Here is a 12,495-nt window from a genome sequence, read left to right as displayed (position 1 = left end):
AAGAATAATTTCCCCAAATGTTCCTTAGCCTGTCCTCTCTGGTCCCACAGTCTGCCTCATCTGGTTGTCCCTCCTCAAGGACCTGGAGCACATCTCTCAGAATAAGTTACACGGAGTCAGAGATGCTGATATGCACACACACATTATTTTCTTCACACATCAGAGTATATAGGGAAAAAAGTAGAACACATTAGACTTTAGCATATTCTCAAGAATTTAGTTCTGTAATCAAAACAACACAGCATGTTCAGAGACTGAGCAGTGTTAGCAGACCATCTATAGACAAAAACAGCAATGGAAGATCATATATGGTCAAAGCAACAATGGAAGGTTACAGTGAAGCATAAAAGAGGAAATCTTATGCAGATGTGTGTTCCATTTTTTAGAATTATCCATCAGCAGAGACCAATATTATCAACCCGGTTTCAACCATTTTGCTGGTCAAACTTCTTATGTCTATGGCAAGAGTAAAATGTGTTTAAAGGACAGATTTATACAGAAAATAATTTTCCTTCTAAGAACATTTTAACAATAAATTATCCATGTCACTAAAATAGAAAAGTCACATTTATTAGAAATCAATACCAAAAGAGTGCATATCTTTATGATCATATACCCACAGTTTTGTTATAAGCTCTGAGAGATTACTCTGAATGCTTTGCTCACTTTTAAACTCTTCATTAGTGCACTGTAAAAAGTGTGGTGCTCTATTGATGTATTTAATCAAACACGACAATGAAGCAAGCCTCTTTTTTTTCAGATCACTATCCATAGCACAAATATTTCATGCAAGAGTCACTGGTATGGGATTGAATTTTGAATAAAGATGTGTTTCCAATTCAAGGAAAGTGGATAGCATTCTTACTGCTAAGAAAACCGTCTTAGTCCCCAGAGGCCAGCTAGTTTTCAAGATACTGGGCTGCTACCATACAGTGCTGATTAGTAAGTACATTAGTAAGTGTTATAGCTAAAGCTATCAAGAGATAGTATACATGAAGCCCTTGAATTTCTTGTGCAGGTTGTGTATCATATAAGAATGTGGTGGCAATCAGAGATATATGTATTTTAACAATGAGATGGCAGTCAGACTTGTAATTGCTAGAATGTAAGATTTTTGCCTGAAAAATACTTCACATATAGTTGCCTCACAGCTAGGAAATGTGCCTCAGAGCCTGCTAGCTAACAATAGCTAATCGCTCCAAGTCCTGAAGATGACCAGCAAACATCAGTGCTTTCTTACTAGAAAAAGGCTAAAGGTTTCTTCCCTTTCCATTTAACACTGCAATTTAGGACAACAGTGTCCATCAACACCATACTCAAAAATCCAACGGCTCTAAGTATAGACTGTGGATTTTTAATTGTACCTTTGACTCTTATACTATATACTTCTACATACTTCATACTACTATATGCTATATACTTCATACTCAAAAACTAGTTATGATTAGTGTGAAGTATACATTTGTATATCAATATCAGTATACATGATATCAGTATACATGATATAAAAATAATCATGAACCAGAAAGCTGTAGGTAAAATATTTAAACTCTCCCCACCACTTCCCTTATGCTAACAATAGAAGATATAATCATATATACTTTTTTATTTATAGTCATGTGACTATGGGAGAAAACCACCACTCTTCCAATCTTTATATATAACAAGGTGCATACTGCTAACCTACATAGTAGCTATTCTTCTTGGATAAGTGAACTCTTCTCCACACATGCGTGTTTAGTCAGTCAGTGAGAGAAAATGCTTCTTCTAGGTCAGGCTACTAGTCACACACTGTCTCTTTGCACTCTTGGTTGTTTGAATGGCCTGGACATGAGCTATCACACAGAATTCTCTGAATGTCTGAGATAAGTTGATATTTACTGGCCAGTACATCTTTCTGGCATAACCATGCCCAATAAAAGTGTTCAGTATAGCTAGTGCTTACTAACTGATTTGAATAGACAGGACAACCTTTTGTATCAAAGTTTGAGAGAGTGTGACAGAAGTGTGATAGGCAGAAGTCTGATTTAATTAATTGAAACACCCCCTCCTAGATGCATTTATACATTCATCCACATTTGAGCTTCTCACTTTTTAAAAAAACACAAAACACTACCAAGCCTTTTGAGGTTGATGTTATGCTATCTGCTGCACACTTTTGCAACAAGCCCTTCTTTTTACAAATCTATATAAAAAAGGCTTGGTGGTCACAGTGTTTATGATAGTCAATACACTGCAACAAGTATGGAAAGTTTCATTAAACCTCAAGTGGAGAGCCAGTGGAGAAATCTGAATGTTTACACATATAAATATACATTGAATAATCTGGCCAATATTCAAACTTCAGAATAAGACTTTGTGGGATGAGAATGGTTAGTCTGTGTAAGTCATTCTAAAGAGTATAAAAACAAAGTGCATTTTGCCCTCAGTAGAGGGCAGAGTTAGATGTGCAGGTGTTGCTCTCTTTGGTGGAGTCAGAGGTGTAGGTTTTACTTTTCTTAGAGAACTTAAGCGCACTGAAGGATACCTTCATTCTATTCGCTGTGCGCTCACTGCGACATTTTAGTGTGTTCTTCACATGCTCTCTGAACTCCCCTGAGATGAAATAGTACACAAAGGGGTCCACACAGCTGTTGAGGCTGGACAGGCACAGACTGACGATATAGAAGCCATAACCATTGTTCTGAATTTTGGCAGCCATTACAGAGTAATGCACCATTAGCATGATGTTACTGGGAGTGAAACACACCAGGAACATCACAAGCACGGTGACGATGAGGATGATGGCCTTCTTCCTCTTTTCACTGACACTAGCATCTGTCATGGAACTGCTCAGAGAGCGAAACATCAAGACATATGTTACGATACATATGACAGTAGGAATTACATATCCCACAATGCCCATAGTCAGGAAGTACCCAACAGGTATGCTTGAGTGGCTAGGACGAGTGACATCATGGCAGGTGACAATGCCAAGGTTGGTTACATTAACAGTCTGATCATACAGGTAGAGAGGCACAGTGATGAGCCAGACGATGAACCACACACATAGCGACACACACACTGCTGCCCGGTTATTCCTCTTCTGCTGGGAAAGTGGATGCACTATTACCCAGTAGCGCTGCACACTGATACATGCTATGAAGATGGTGGAGCAGTACATATTGCCATAGAAAAAACCCACCAACACTTTACACAGAGGTTCACCAAAGATCCAGTTATTGCCGTTAAAGTGATAGGCAATCTTCAGTGGCAGCCAGATGATGAAGAGCAGATCGGCCAGTGCAAGGTTGACCATTAGGATGGACGCTGGGTGCTTCTTCTTCGTTCTGAAGAGGAAGACCCATATGGCCATAGCGTTGGTGGGCAGGCCCACGATGAAGATGATGATGTAAACGACAGGGAAGAAGACTTTGGTGAGGCTGCTGTCAAGCACATTCATGGCAGTGAGGGGCACCTGAACTCCTTGTACAGTCTCCTCACCAACAAAACCTCGTTCGTCAGTAGATACCTGGGAGCCTGAAGCAAGGGAGGTGGAACAAAAGAGGATCTGATCTCACAAGAGGCACATGGGATCTGATCACACTGTACTGGAATATCAGGATGTAACAGTACACCAGGGAGTGACATCTTATTGTGTACTTTTCAAATTAATATTAGCTGTTTTTTTATTGTTTATCATTAATAAGAAAATAAAATCTATAGTCATTTTCAGAGAGAATTTTAAATAGCACAAATGCACCTTTTTATTTTTGTGGACATTATATTATTGACATAGCCAAAGCAAACATAATAAGGGAACTTTAGAGCAATGTGAGAGAGCCATCATGAAACTCACTGGAACAAAACATTGTGATTATCTCTTATGGTGCAAAATCTATTCAAACAGTAGAGCAGCACTACTACAGCCCTTCCCATACTGAAACTGTATTTCACCAACATGAATTGATGTTTGGCACAACACTAAAAGCATACAGACACATATGCTAACATGTGAGCTTTGCTTTAGTCTTAAACTTTGGAGTTTTAAGGTTTAGCACTCCACCAGCAATGTGGTGGAGCATTTCTGAAGTACCCATTCTTTTCAAACTGCTGCAGTAAAGGATTCATATGATTATTATAACACATATTGATATATTTTAGAGAATTAACTAATTTTTAAAAATTCCATTTGAATTTTTGAAATGTTTCTAAAAATATGTAAGAAAACCAAAGTTCTCATTCATAAAGACATAATAATACGATAATATGCAAAGCTAGATAATCATTTTTCTCCAGCATTAACAACAATAACAAAATACACTTTGCAATGGTTGACAAATTTATGAACAGAAATGGCCCCTGAATTAGTATCAACTGAACAAGGTAATAAGTTTGCAACCTTTTTTAGCACTAAGAGTCACAGTATCAGACAAGGCATTAGTATATCTATATCCACCAATGAGCCTGTGACCTCTCTATCACAATGTAAAGTTATGTTAAAATGTTTAGTGTTATTAATAATGACATTTTAATCAATACAGTGAGTTATCTCAAATCATCTGCTTGCATCCTCCACGCTTTACCGACTAGCTTCCTAAAGAATACCAGATTTACTAATGCTCAATCTCAGTGTATCCTTTGATGCCACAGCCCACAATATTCTTTCAGATAGGCTTTAAAAGTGACTTGGACTTTCAGTCCTAAAATGGTTCAGTTTGTACCTGCAAAGCAGGAATTACTTTGTCAAAATAAAAAATGTTTCTGAATGAATGCCAATGACCTGTGTCCCCCAGGGTTCGATTCTTGGGTTGCTCTTATTTAAATTATACATGCTTCCTCTTCACCAAATCATACAAGACATGATTTTGGGCTATCTTAGAACTATGCAGACAACACTCAGATTTACTTGGCCCTCTCCCCAATCAGCTATGGTCTTTGTATGACTGACTCTCTATGTAACACTAACTGGATGGGCCAAAACTTTCTGCAGTTGAATAAAATAGATAAATATTAGATAATATTATATTATATATAATATAAAGATTATATTTGGCAACAGCAATGAGATGCATATACTAGATACATACTAGGAATAGACTAATCATGAACAGGCAGAGTTTAGCTGTTATGCTGCTTTTAAATGGAACCAGTTGTTAGAGGATATTAGAAGAGCCCAGACACTAGATGTTTTTAAATCTAAACTAATACCATTCTTATTTGGCCAGGTTTCTCCTCAGGTTAAACACTGCTCTCTCGGATCCTGTAGTACTGCACTTTCAATCACGACAGTTCACTTATTTATTTTATTTATTTTATTTTTCTTTATTCTCAACACTTGCCACTGAGTATGAAAAGCGCTGTTCAAATAAACATGCTTTTCCTTGTCTTGTCTTATTTAATGTACAGAATAGTATGGGTGTAATGACTACATGTATCCAGGACATTCTGTAATCGTCCATAAAATGGAATCAGTTGTTAATGCAAAGACTAGGACACTGTAAATGTAGGAAATGTTGCCCGAAGGTCAGACACCTTAGAGCAGATTCCTTGAAAAATAAACCAACAACCTTTCCTTTCAAACGTGTGTTTCACTGACATTGCCTCAGTTTGTTATAAGGCACTAACGTTTTTTAAAAATACTTAAATTCCACTGACTGTCATTTAATTGCACTGACGGAATTAATGCTAAACCAATATTTATGGTTTAACTTTGCTTCTGTTATGGTTTAACTCTTCTCTGCTTTACTTAGCCTACACATAATGTATAAACAACGCAGCTGTCAAGAGAAACGGTAAAGGACACTTACCATGTAAGGGCACATTTACGAAGAGTAAAATGACAAAAATTTTAATCCAAAGTAATTTGTGCTTCATGATTATACGATGTCCGATAAACAGAATATTTCAAAGCACACCTAAAAGTTTAAAGTTTGGCAGCTTTAACAGTTATCTGTTGTTTGTTATATCTCCCCGTTTTTCGAAAAACTTAAGTTTCCAATAGCATCACTACCAAGGTAAATGGTAAACAGGAGTGGTGTCACGTAATCTGCCCCACCTCGTTTACGAGTCTGTCAGTTTTCCTTCTTAAAGTCAATGCGAACAAAACGCGTTGGACAAAACTGCAAGAACAAACAATGTGTATTTAATTAATTATAATAGCAATAATCTCCTCTTTTCCCCTTTTTTGGATAGACAAAAGGCGATTTTCCTGATTTACACTTGTGTTTTCCGTAGAGTGCGAGGACGTTTTATGGCCATTTTGAGGGAGGTGGAGGGAGAGAGAGAAAGATTTTAGACTTTGGACCTGATCAGGGAACCCGTGAAGACAGGCTGGACTGAGAACTAAATTCAGCCCTGAACCTTTTTTTTCTAGTGCAACCCTATCTATCGCATAAAATCATATATATATATATATGATTTTATGCGATAGATAGGGTTGCACTAGAAAAAAAAGGTTCAGGGCTGAATTTAGTTCTCAGTCCAGCCTGTCTTCACGGGTTCCCTGATCTATCTATATCTATATCTATATCTATATCTATATCTATCTATATCTATATCTATATCTATATCTATATCTATATATATATATATATATATATATATATATATATATATATATGCTTAATCGTGGACGCTGATTTTTGAACAAATAATGACGATACTGTTTAAAAATTAAGTACATAGGCTAAGTGTAGACACGTCAAAAAATATGATGCTTGAAAGATTTGAATGACCGCTAGTTAGCTAGCTAGGTAATTAGTCAGACTTAGGGTGTGATTGTACATTAAAGGTCATTTTACCACCAAAATGTAGCAAAGAATATTTATGAAAGTGATTATAATTTTTGAAGAATCTAATGAACCAGTTTATGCTTCACAGAGAAAGTTCCACACATGGAGGCTTTCATATTTTAGATTTAGCACAGAATCTCGCAAACATTCGGGCCACTAGATGTCAGTATAATAGCTGTTTCAAAAATGAAGAAGAATCGCTGGAGAAAAAAAAGAAGTTATTGCTCCTTTAAGATAGCCATCTGAATTAAGTTAGATTAATTGACCTGGATAATGTGGAATTTTCATATGACATTTTATTTATCTTTTTATTTGTCTGTTATGATATACTTGGTGAGCTCTTGTCTGAACATACATAGGAAGGTAACCCAGGACCCGAGACATAAATTCAAAGCAATAACTGTCAGATTTGGGATTTAATTTTAAGACCGTAAATCTGGGAAACAACGCAGTAAAACACGCGCACACACACGCACAGACACAGACACAGACACAGACACACACACACACACACACACACACACACACACAGTCACATCCTGTCACACATATACACACACTCACAGCACCCACTGAAGTACACCCACACACATATGGGCTCAGTCTTGGATTGTAAACAATGACCAAAGCCTGAATGCGAACTCTCATTGTCTGCTTGTTCTTTGATTTTTTGCAGGACACTAACCTAGTTCCTTTCTCTGCATTTTGGTCATTTTTTAAAATCACACATTTTAATCCCTTCTTTTGGGGTGTTTTTTCATCTGCGCTATATTTTCTCTAGTTTAAAAAAAACAAAACAAAAGAACAAACAAACAAAAAAAACCTTTCTCTGTCATTACATTTTACCCTGGAGTTTAAGCATTTCTGTAATTGGAAATGGAAAAAGCACACTGGGCCAATGGCATACTTCAGTATTCAAATATTTAAATCAGATTCTGTTTTTTTCTCAGCCAGTGGCCCACTGGGGATTGTTCCGGTATTCCTGATGGCCAGTCCATCCCTGTGTGAAGGTTACTCTCGAGTTTCATTTCTTGCATGGTGGATAGGACTGTGGACCAATTAAAAATCTAGTGGATACTGGATTGTCATAGAATGTGTGTGTGTGTGTGTGTGTGTGTGTGTGTGTGTGTGTGTGTGTGTGTGTGTGTGTGTGTGTGTGATTTTTACAGCTATTTTAATAGGCCTTATTTTCTCTTTTTAAAACATCAGATCTTCTATAATATATCTTCTATAAGAGTCACTGCAAAGGTTGTCCACTGTTGCATTGTTCTTACATACCAAAATAATTTAATCCATTCATTGTTTCAGTGGGGGGATGGTTTGATATGGTTCAAGAAACTATTGTACACCTGGCAATGTGGACAGTAATGTTAGATGCATTTTAATTAAAGACAGCACTGTCAGTCTAGTAAAATCATGAAACTTCCTGACACTACCATATTCAATGCTGAGATGAATACATCACCTGTATTCAAAAGAGAGCATGGCAGTGCATGTATTGGACTATTAAAACTGCTGCAGATACCTTTCATTTTGGACATCATTTATTTCAAAAGCTTCTTTCTGGAAGCTTTTGAAATAAAAGCTTTTCTCCCTAGGTCATCAAACCAAAACCATCAGACTTCTCAACAGCTTCTTTCCCAAACTCATACTTAACCTGCTTAGCCACCACACTCCCTCCCACAACAACCCTATTTCAGATAAAAAAACATGAAAACCATTGTCATGGTTAATAAACATCTGTCCTGTGTCTGCATTTGTAAATTCTTTTTATGCAAATACTTACAAAGACAACATAAAATGATTAATGTGCAAGTCCATATACATACACAAAATATGCAGATATAAAATGCTATGTTTTCAAAAGCTGTCATACACCTACAAAGAAGGAATACATAAAACTCAGTGAATATACAGTGAATTATGTTTTGCCTATGGTCCCATCTATGTATTGACACTCTGCTTCACAATTTGTCAATGTGCCTAGACAAATTGCTGACATACTGCATACTGGTAATTGACATAATTCTCATACTGATAAACTTTCCATTGGGTATATACACCAACCTTCTGTAATAGTGGCCAAATAATGCACTCGTTATGTAGAGCATTCAGTTCACCCCTGGAGTTGCTTTACATCTTCTGCTTTAGGCCATAGTACAGAATCAAGTGCCAGAGAAATCTCATTCACCAGCTTAGACTCATAGGGAACTGTGGTAGGATAGAAGTGGTCAGGGACAGACTGAAAACCTGACAGAGTACATAAGTAGAAAACAAAGAGAAATAACAATGAACAGATTCCTGGGATTACAACAAAATAATAAGAAAAGATTTAGTTTTCTTTAAGGAGAAGGTAATTACTGGTATCGATTCATTCTGTAACATATTAAATTTGTATGACAACTCCCCCAGCCCCGCAGTTCACTTCACTTTGCAGCATGATCAGCTACTCTGTGTTGAGCCGCTGTGTGTGTGATAGGTAGTAGTAGCCTGCTTTCCTCTCCTCCACCACATGGCACTGCTGATCTGGCGTCTGCACTGTGAAGAGCCATAGTAGTAGAGCAGCGGGTCCAGACAGGTGCTGACACTGCCCAGGCACACTGCCAGTATGTATGCGGCGTATGTCCTGTCGCCATCAAGGTTGCTCTCTCCTGCTGTCTGCTGTGCACAGTGCAGCAGCAGAATCACATTGGTTGGTGCAAAGCACACCACAAACTCCACCGCTACAGCAAATGCCATGGCAACAGCTTTCTTCCTTTTTCTCGACAGCGATGACCACTTCGAAGTTCCATGGAGGGACTTTATCGGCCTGAGCACTCGGATGACGATGCTGTAGCAGGTGGCTGTCACAGCAAGAGGCAGGAGGAAAAAGACGCAAGCGAGGGAGGAAAACAGCTGCAGGTAGCGAGGGTCTTGCGGCTCCAGTACGTCATGACAGGTGACGCCTACCTGTGTGATCTGCATCGTTTGCTGCATAGTCAGCAGGGGCGTCGCCCCCGCCAACGCCAGGAGCCACGCCACAACGCACACCAGTGCTGCGTTGCGATGACTGCGCCAATGCATGGAGGTGACAGGGAGTGCCAGGGCCAGTACACGGTCCACAGCCATACACATCATCAGCAGCACGGAACAGTTCATGTAGCTGTAAAATGCAGCGGTAACTGCGCGGCAAGCTGCCTCACCAAACGGCCAGTCAGAGCCATGGGCATAGTAGTGCACCTTCAGTGGCAGCAGCAAGCCAAACAGCAGGTCAGCCAATGCCAGCTGGGACATATACACCACTGCTGGCTTCTTCCGGCGGATGCGGCATGTAAACGCCATAACGGCCACGGCATTCAGAGGCACGCTGCTGAGGAAGACTAGGGTGTAGATGGTGGGGATGAAGTATGAGGCCAGGGGCCCCCGGAGGAAGAGTGCCGTATGCTCTGAAACTCGGAGCACAGTGATGTTATAGCGTGCTGGAGTCTGGTTGGAGCTGTTGAATACCCATTCCAGACTGTGCAGAGACGTGCGACCCCATTTGCCCTGAAGAACCATGCTGCCCTTCCCTTCTCCTGGGTTGGGACCTTGGTGGTCTTGCATGGATTCCACATCTGGAGGAGGGTAGTCAATGGGCTCATAGGTGACTGCCTCTGTCTGTCTGGACAATGCAAAACCACGTGGGTTGCTGCCTGCATAGAAGTTGTTTTTGTGAATTAAACATGTTCATTTGTATTGCATTTGTACTACATTAGATATGCAATGTGGTTCTATTGTTTAAAGGACAGATGCTATGCCCAGGGGAGTTTGAAGCTGGGGAGCCACCTATGCTCTGACTGTGTCTACAGTGTGAAAAGGGCTGTCAAAAGGCCTGGTTTTAGTTTTTGATTGTAAATGTCTATGTATTAAACTGTTATATGTATAAAAAAATAAAGAAATATTGGCCTCATAGAGATTTATTTCTTTTTTCTGATCTCATATTGAACAAGTTGTTCAATCATGGGCCATTGCAGAGAAAATTGGAGAATTAAAATTAGTGTGTGTACAGTATAATCATTTATAACTACTTATTGATAAGTATATTTCTGACAGTGAGAGCTTTGTTTCATCTGTAGTGCCTACAATGCCCTCTGCAATGTCCTCTTATCTACCCCTAAGCTCTAATTGTACTTTGCAATGAATTCAGAATGCCACTGCCAGAGTGTTCACTCTTACAGAACGAGAGAGAACATTACAAGAACATTACAAGCCCTAACATCCCTTCATGCAGACACATGACAAGCCCAACCTGTAACATTCAGAAATCATTTTTAACATCCTTTTATTGATCTGTAATATTGTCATGCGCTTAGAACTTTCAAAAAGTACCTTGTTTTCAAAATGCATTTTGTTTTCCCCTAATTTGGTTTGGCTTGGCTTGGCTTCCTGTCTCATCATAACCTTCCTGTTAATTCTGTCTGGCTTCCACCATTCTTATTATAGTTTTGTTTTGTTTTCTTACATTCTATATGAAACCTATGGGTGGGCAAATATCTGCTCAACTGGGTTATGTTGAGCTATACACTAAGACTTTATTAATGTAACAACTCATGTAAATAAGGCAAAACAAATTAATTCTCTTTTGAAATAAAAAAATATATTTAATCACACTAATACAGCACATAATGTAATAGGTTTACAGAATGTTGAGTAAAAATGGACTAAAGGAGGTCTAGCTTTTAAACTGTGCAGATAATCACCAGTTTTTTTCTGTATTATTATTTAATTCATGATTACACCGATAGTCTCTACAGATTAATATGTATTTATATGACATCCATCCTTACCTACACTGTATACTGTCTTGCCTTATATGGTTAAAGTATTTTATTGAGGAAACCTCGACAGAATAATCTTGAAGGAGAAACTTTATTGTTAAAAGTGGTTGGTCCTGATTAGGTGGTTGCTTTCTCACCTAAAAACTGTTCCATAGGCCCACAATGTCTTAAACATTTCCAAAAAGGCTTCAAGCTTTGAGGCTAACAATTGCATTGAAGCATTGAACAACTGTCACTGTTGGAGAAATGTCGTTATTCTAGCCTTGACCTTTTATATGCTTTTAATTACTATTTTGATATCCATGAAAACATTTATGTATAGGGATAGGGTTATGATCACAAGTTTTTAATCAGAATACTAGGAATACTAGGATTTCTAGGAATTAAGTTTTAATACAGCTACATACCGTTAGAAGAGTCTGTAATGGCATGCTCAATCAGTATGAAAAGCAGAATAATATTGATTCCCATTGCTACTGTTTGGTAATCGTAGTTCCTCTCTTTCCAATACAGAACAATACCAAAAAAACAAAACAAAAACTATTACACAAAACGTTTCTTGACAACTATCACCACTTGCAATGAGTAGGCTATTCTCAGTTGGGTGATATGTGTTGTGTGGTCTGTTCCAGTTGTTTCAGCTAAGTCTTGTGCGAAAGGAAGTGCATTCCAATGTAGCGACGTCAAATGCAACCCATTTGGTGGGGGTCAGAGATTGACTGGATACGAAGGGCATGAGAACAGTTATATGCCCAGATATTAAATCTAAGTAAATCTAAATGACTACTTTTTAAACTACTATATATATATATATATATATATATATATATATATATATAGTATTTTAAAAAGTAGTAGATTTAAACTTATATATAAATTGTATATAAAGCTAGCAGGACAAGGAAAGCAAGAGTGAAATTTATTAA

General features: G+C 38.2%; 2 protein-coding genes across 2 annotated transcripts; both read right to left on the bottom strand.

The window, feature by feature from the left end:
• Window positions 1-2,425: 2,425 nt before the first annotated feature.
• On the bottom strand, window positions 2,426-6,205 carry LOC113568041 (proteinase-activated receptor 2-like). The gene is made up of 2 exons (XM_026996205.3): window positions 5,790-6,205; window positions 2,426-3,519 (listed from the first exon to the last, which is right to left on the bottom strand). The coding sequence occupies exons 1-2, from the start codon at window positions 5,854-5,856 to the stop codon at window positions 2,426-2,428; spliced, it is 1,161 nt and encodes a 386-aa protein (XP_026852006.2). The 5' UTR covers window positions 5,857-6,205.
• A 965-nt stretch (window positions 6,206-7,170) lies between these two features.
• LOC113568043 (proteinase-activated receptor 1-like) lies at window positions 7,171-12,214 on the bottom strand. Its single transcript, XM_026996207.3, has 2 exons — window positions 11,977-12,214; window positions 7,171-10,444 (listed from the first exon to the last, which is right to left on the bottom strand). Exons 1-2 carry the CDS (start codon window positions 12,038-12,040, stop codon window positions 9,216-9,218), a joined length of 1,293 nt encoding a protein of 430 aa, XP_026852008.2. The 5' UTR covers window positions 12,041-12,214; the 3' UTR covers window positions 7,171-9,215.
• Window positions 12,215-12,495: the final 281 nt, after the last annotated feature.

The sequence above is a fragment of the Electrophorus electricus genome, chromosome 21 (genome assembly GCF_041902795.1).
Source record: "Electrophorus electricus isolate QZ-2024a chromosome 21, ASM4190279v1, whole genome shotgun sequence".
Classification (NCBI taxonomy): Eukaryota; Metazoa; Chordata; class Actinopteri; order Gymnotiformes; family Gymnotidae; genus Electrophorus; species Electrophorus electricus.
This window is presented reverse-complemented; position numbering and strand designations above follow the sequence as displayed.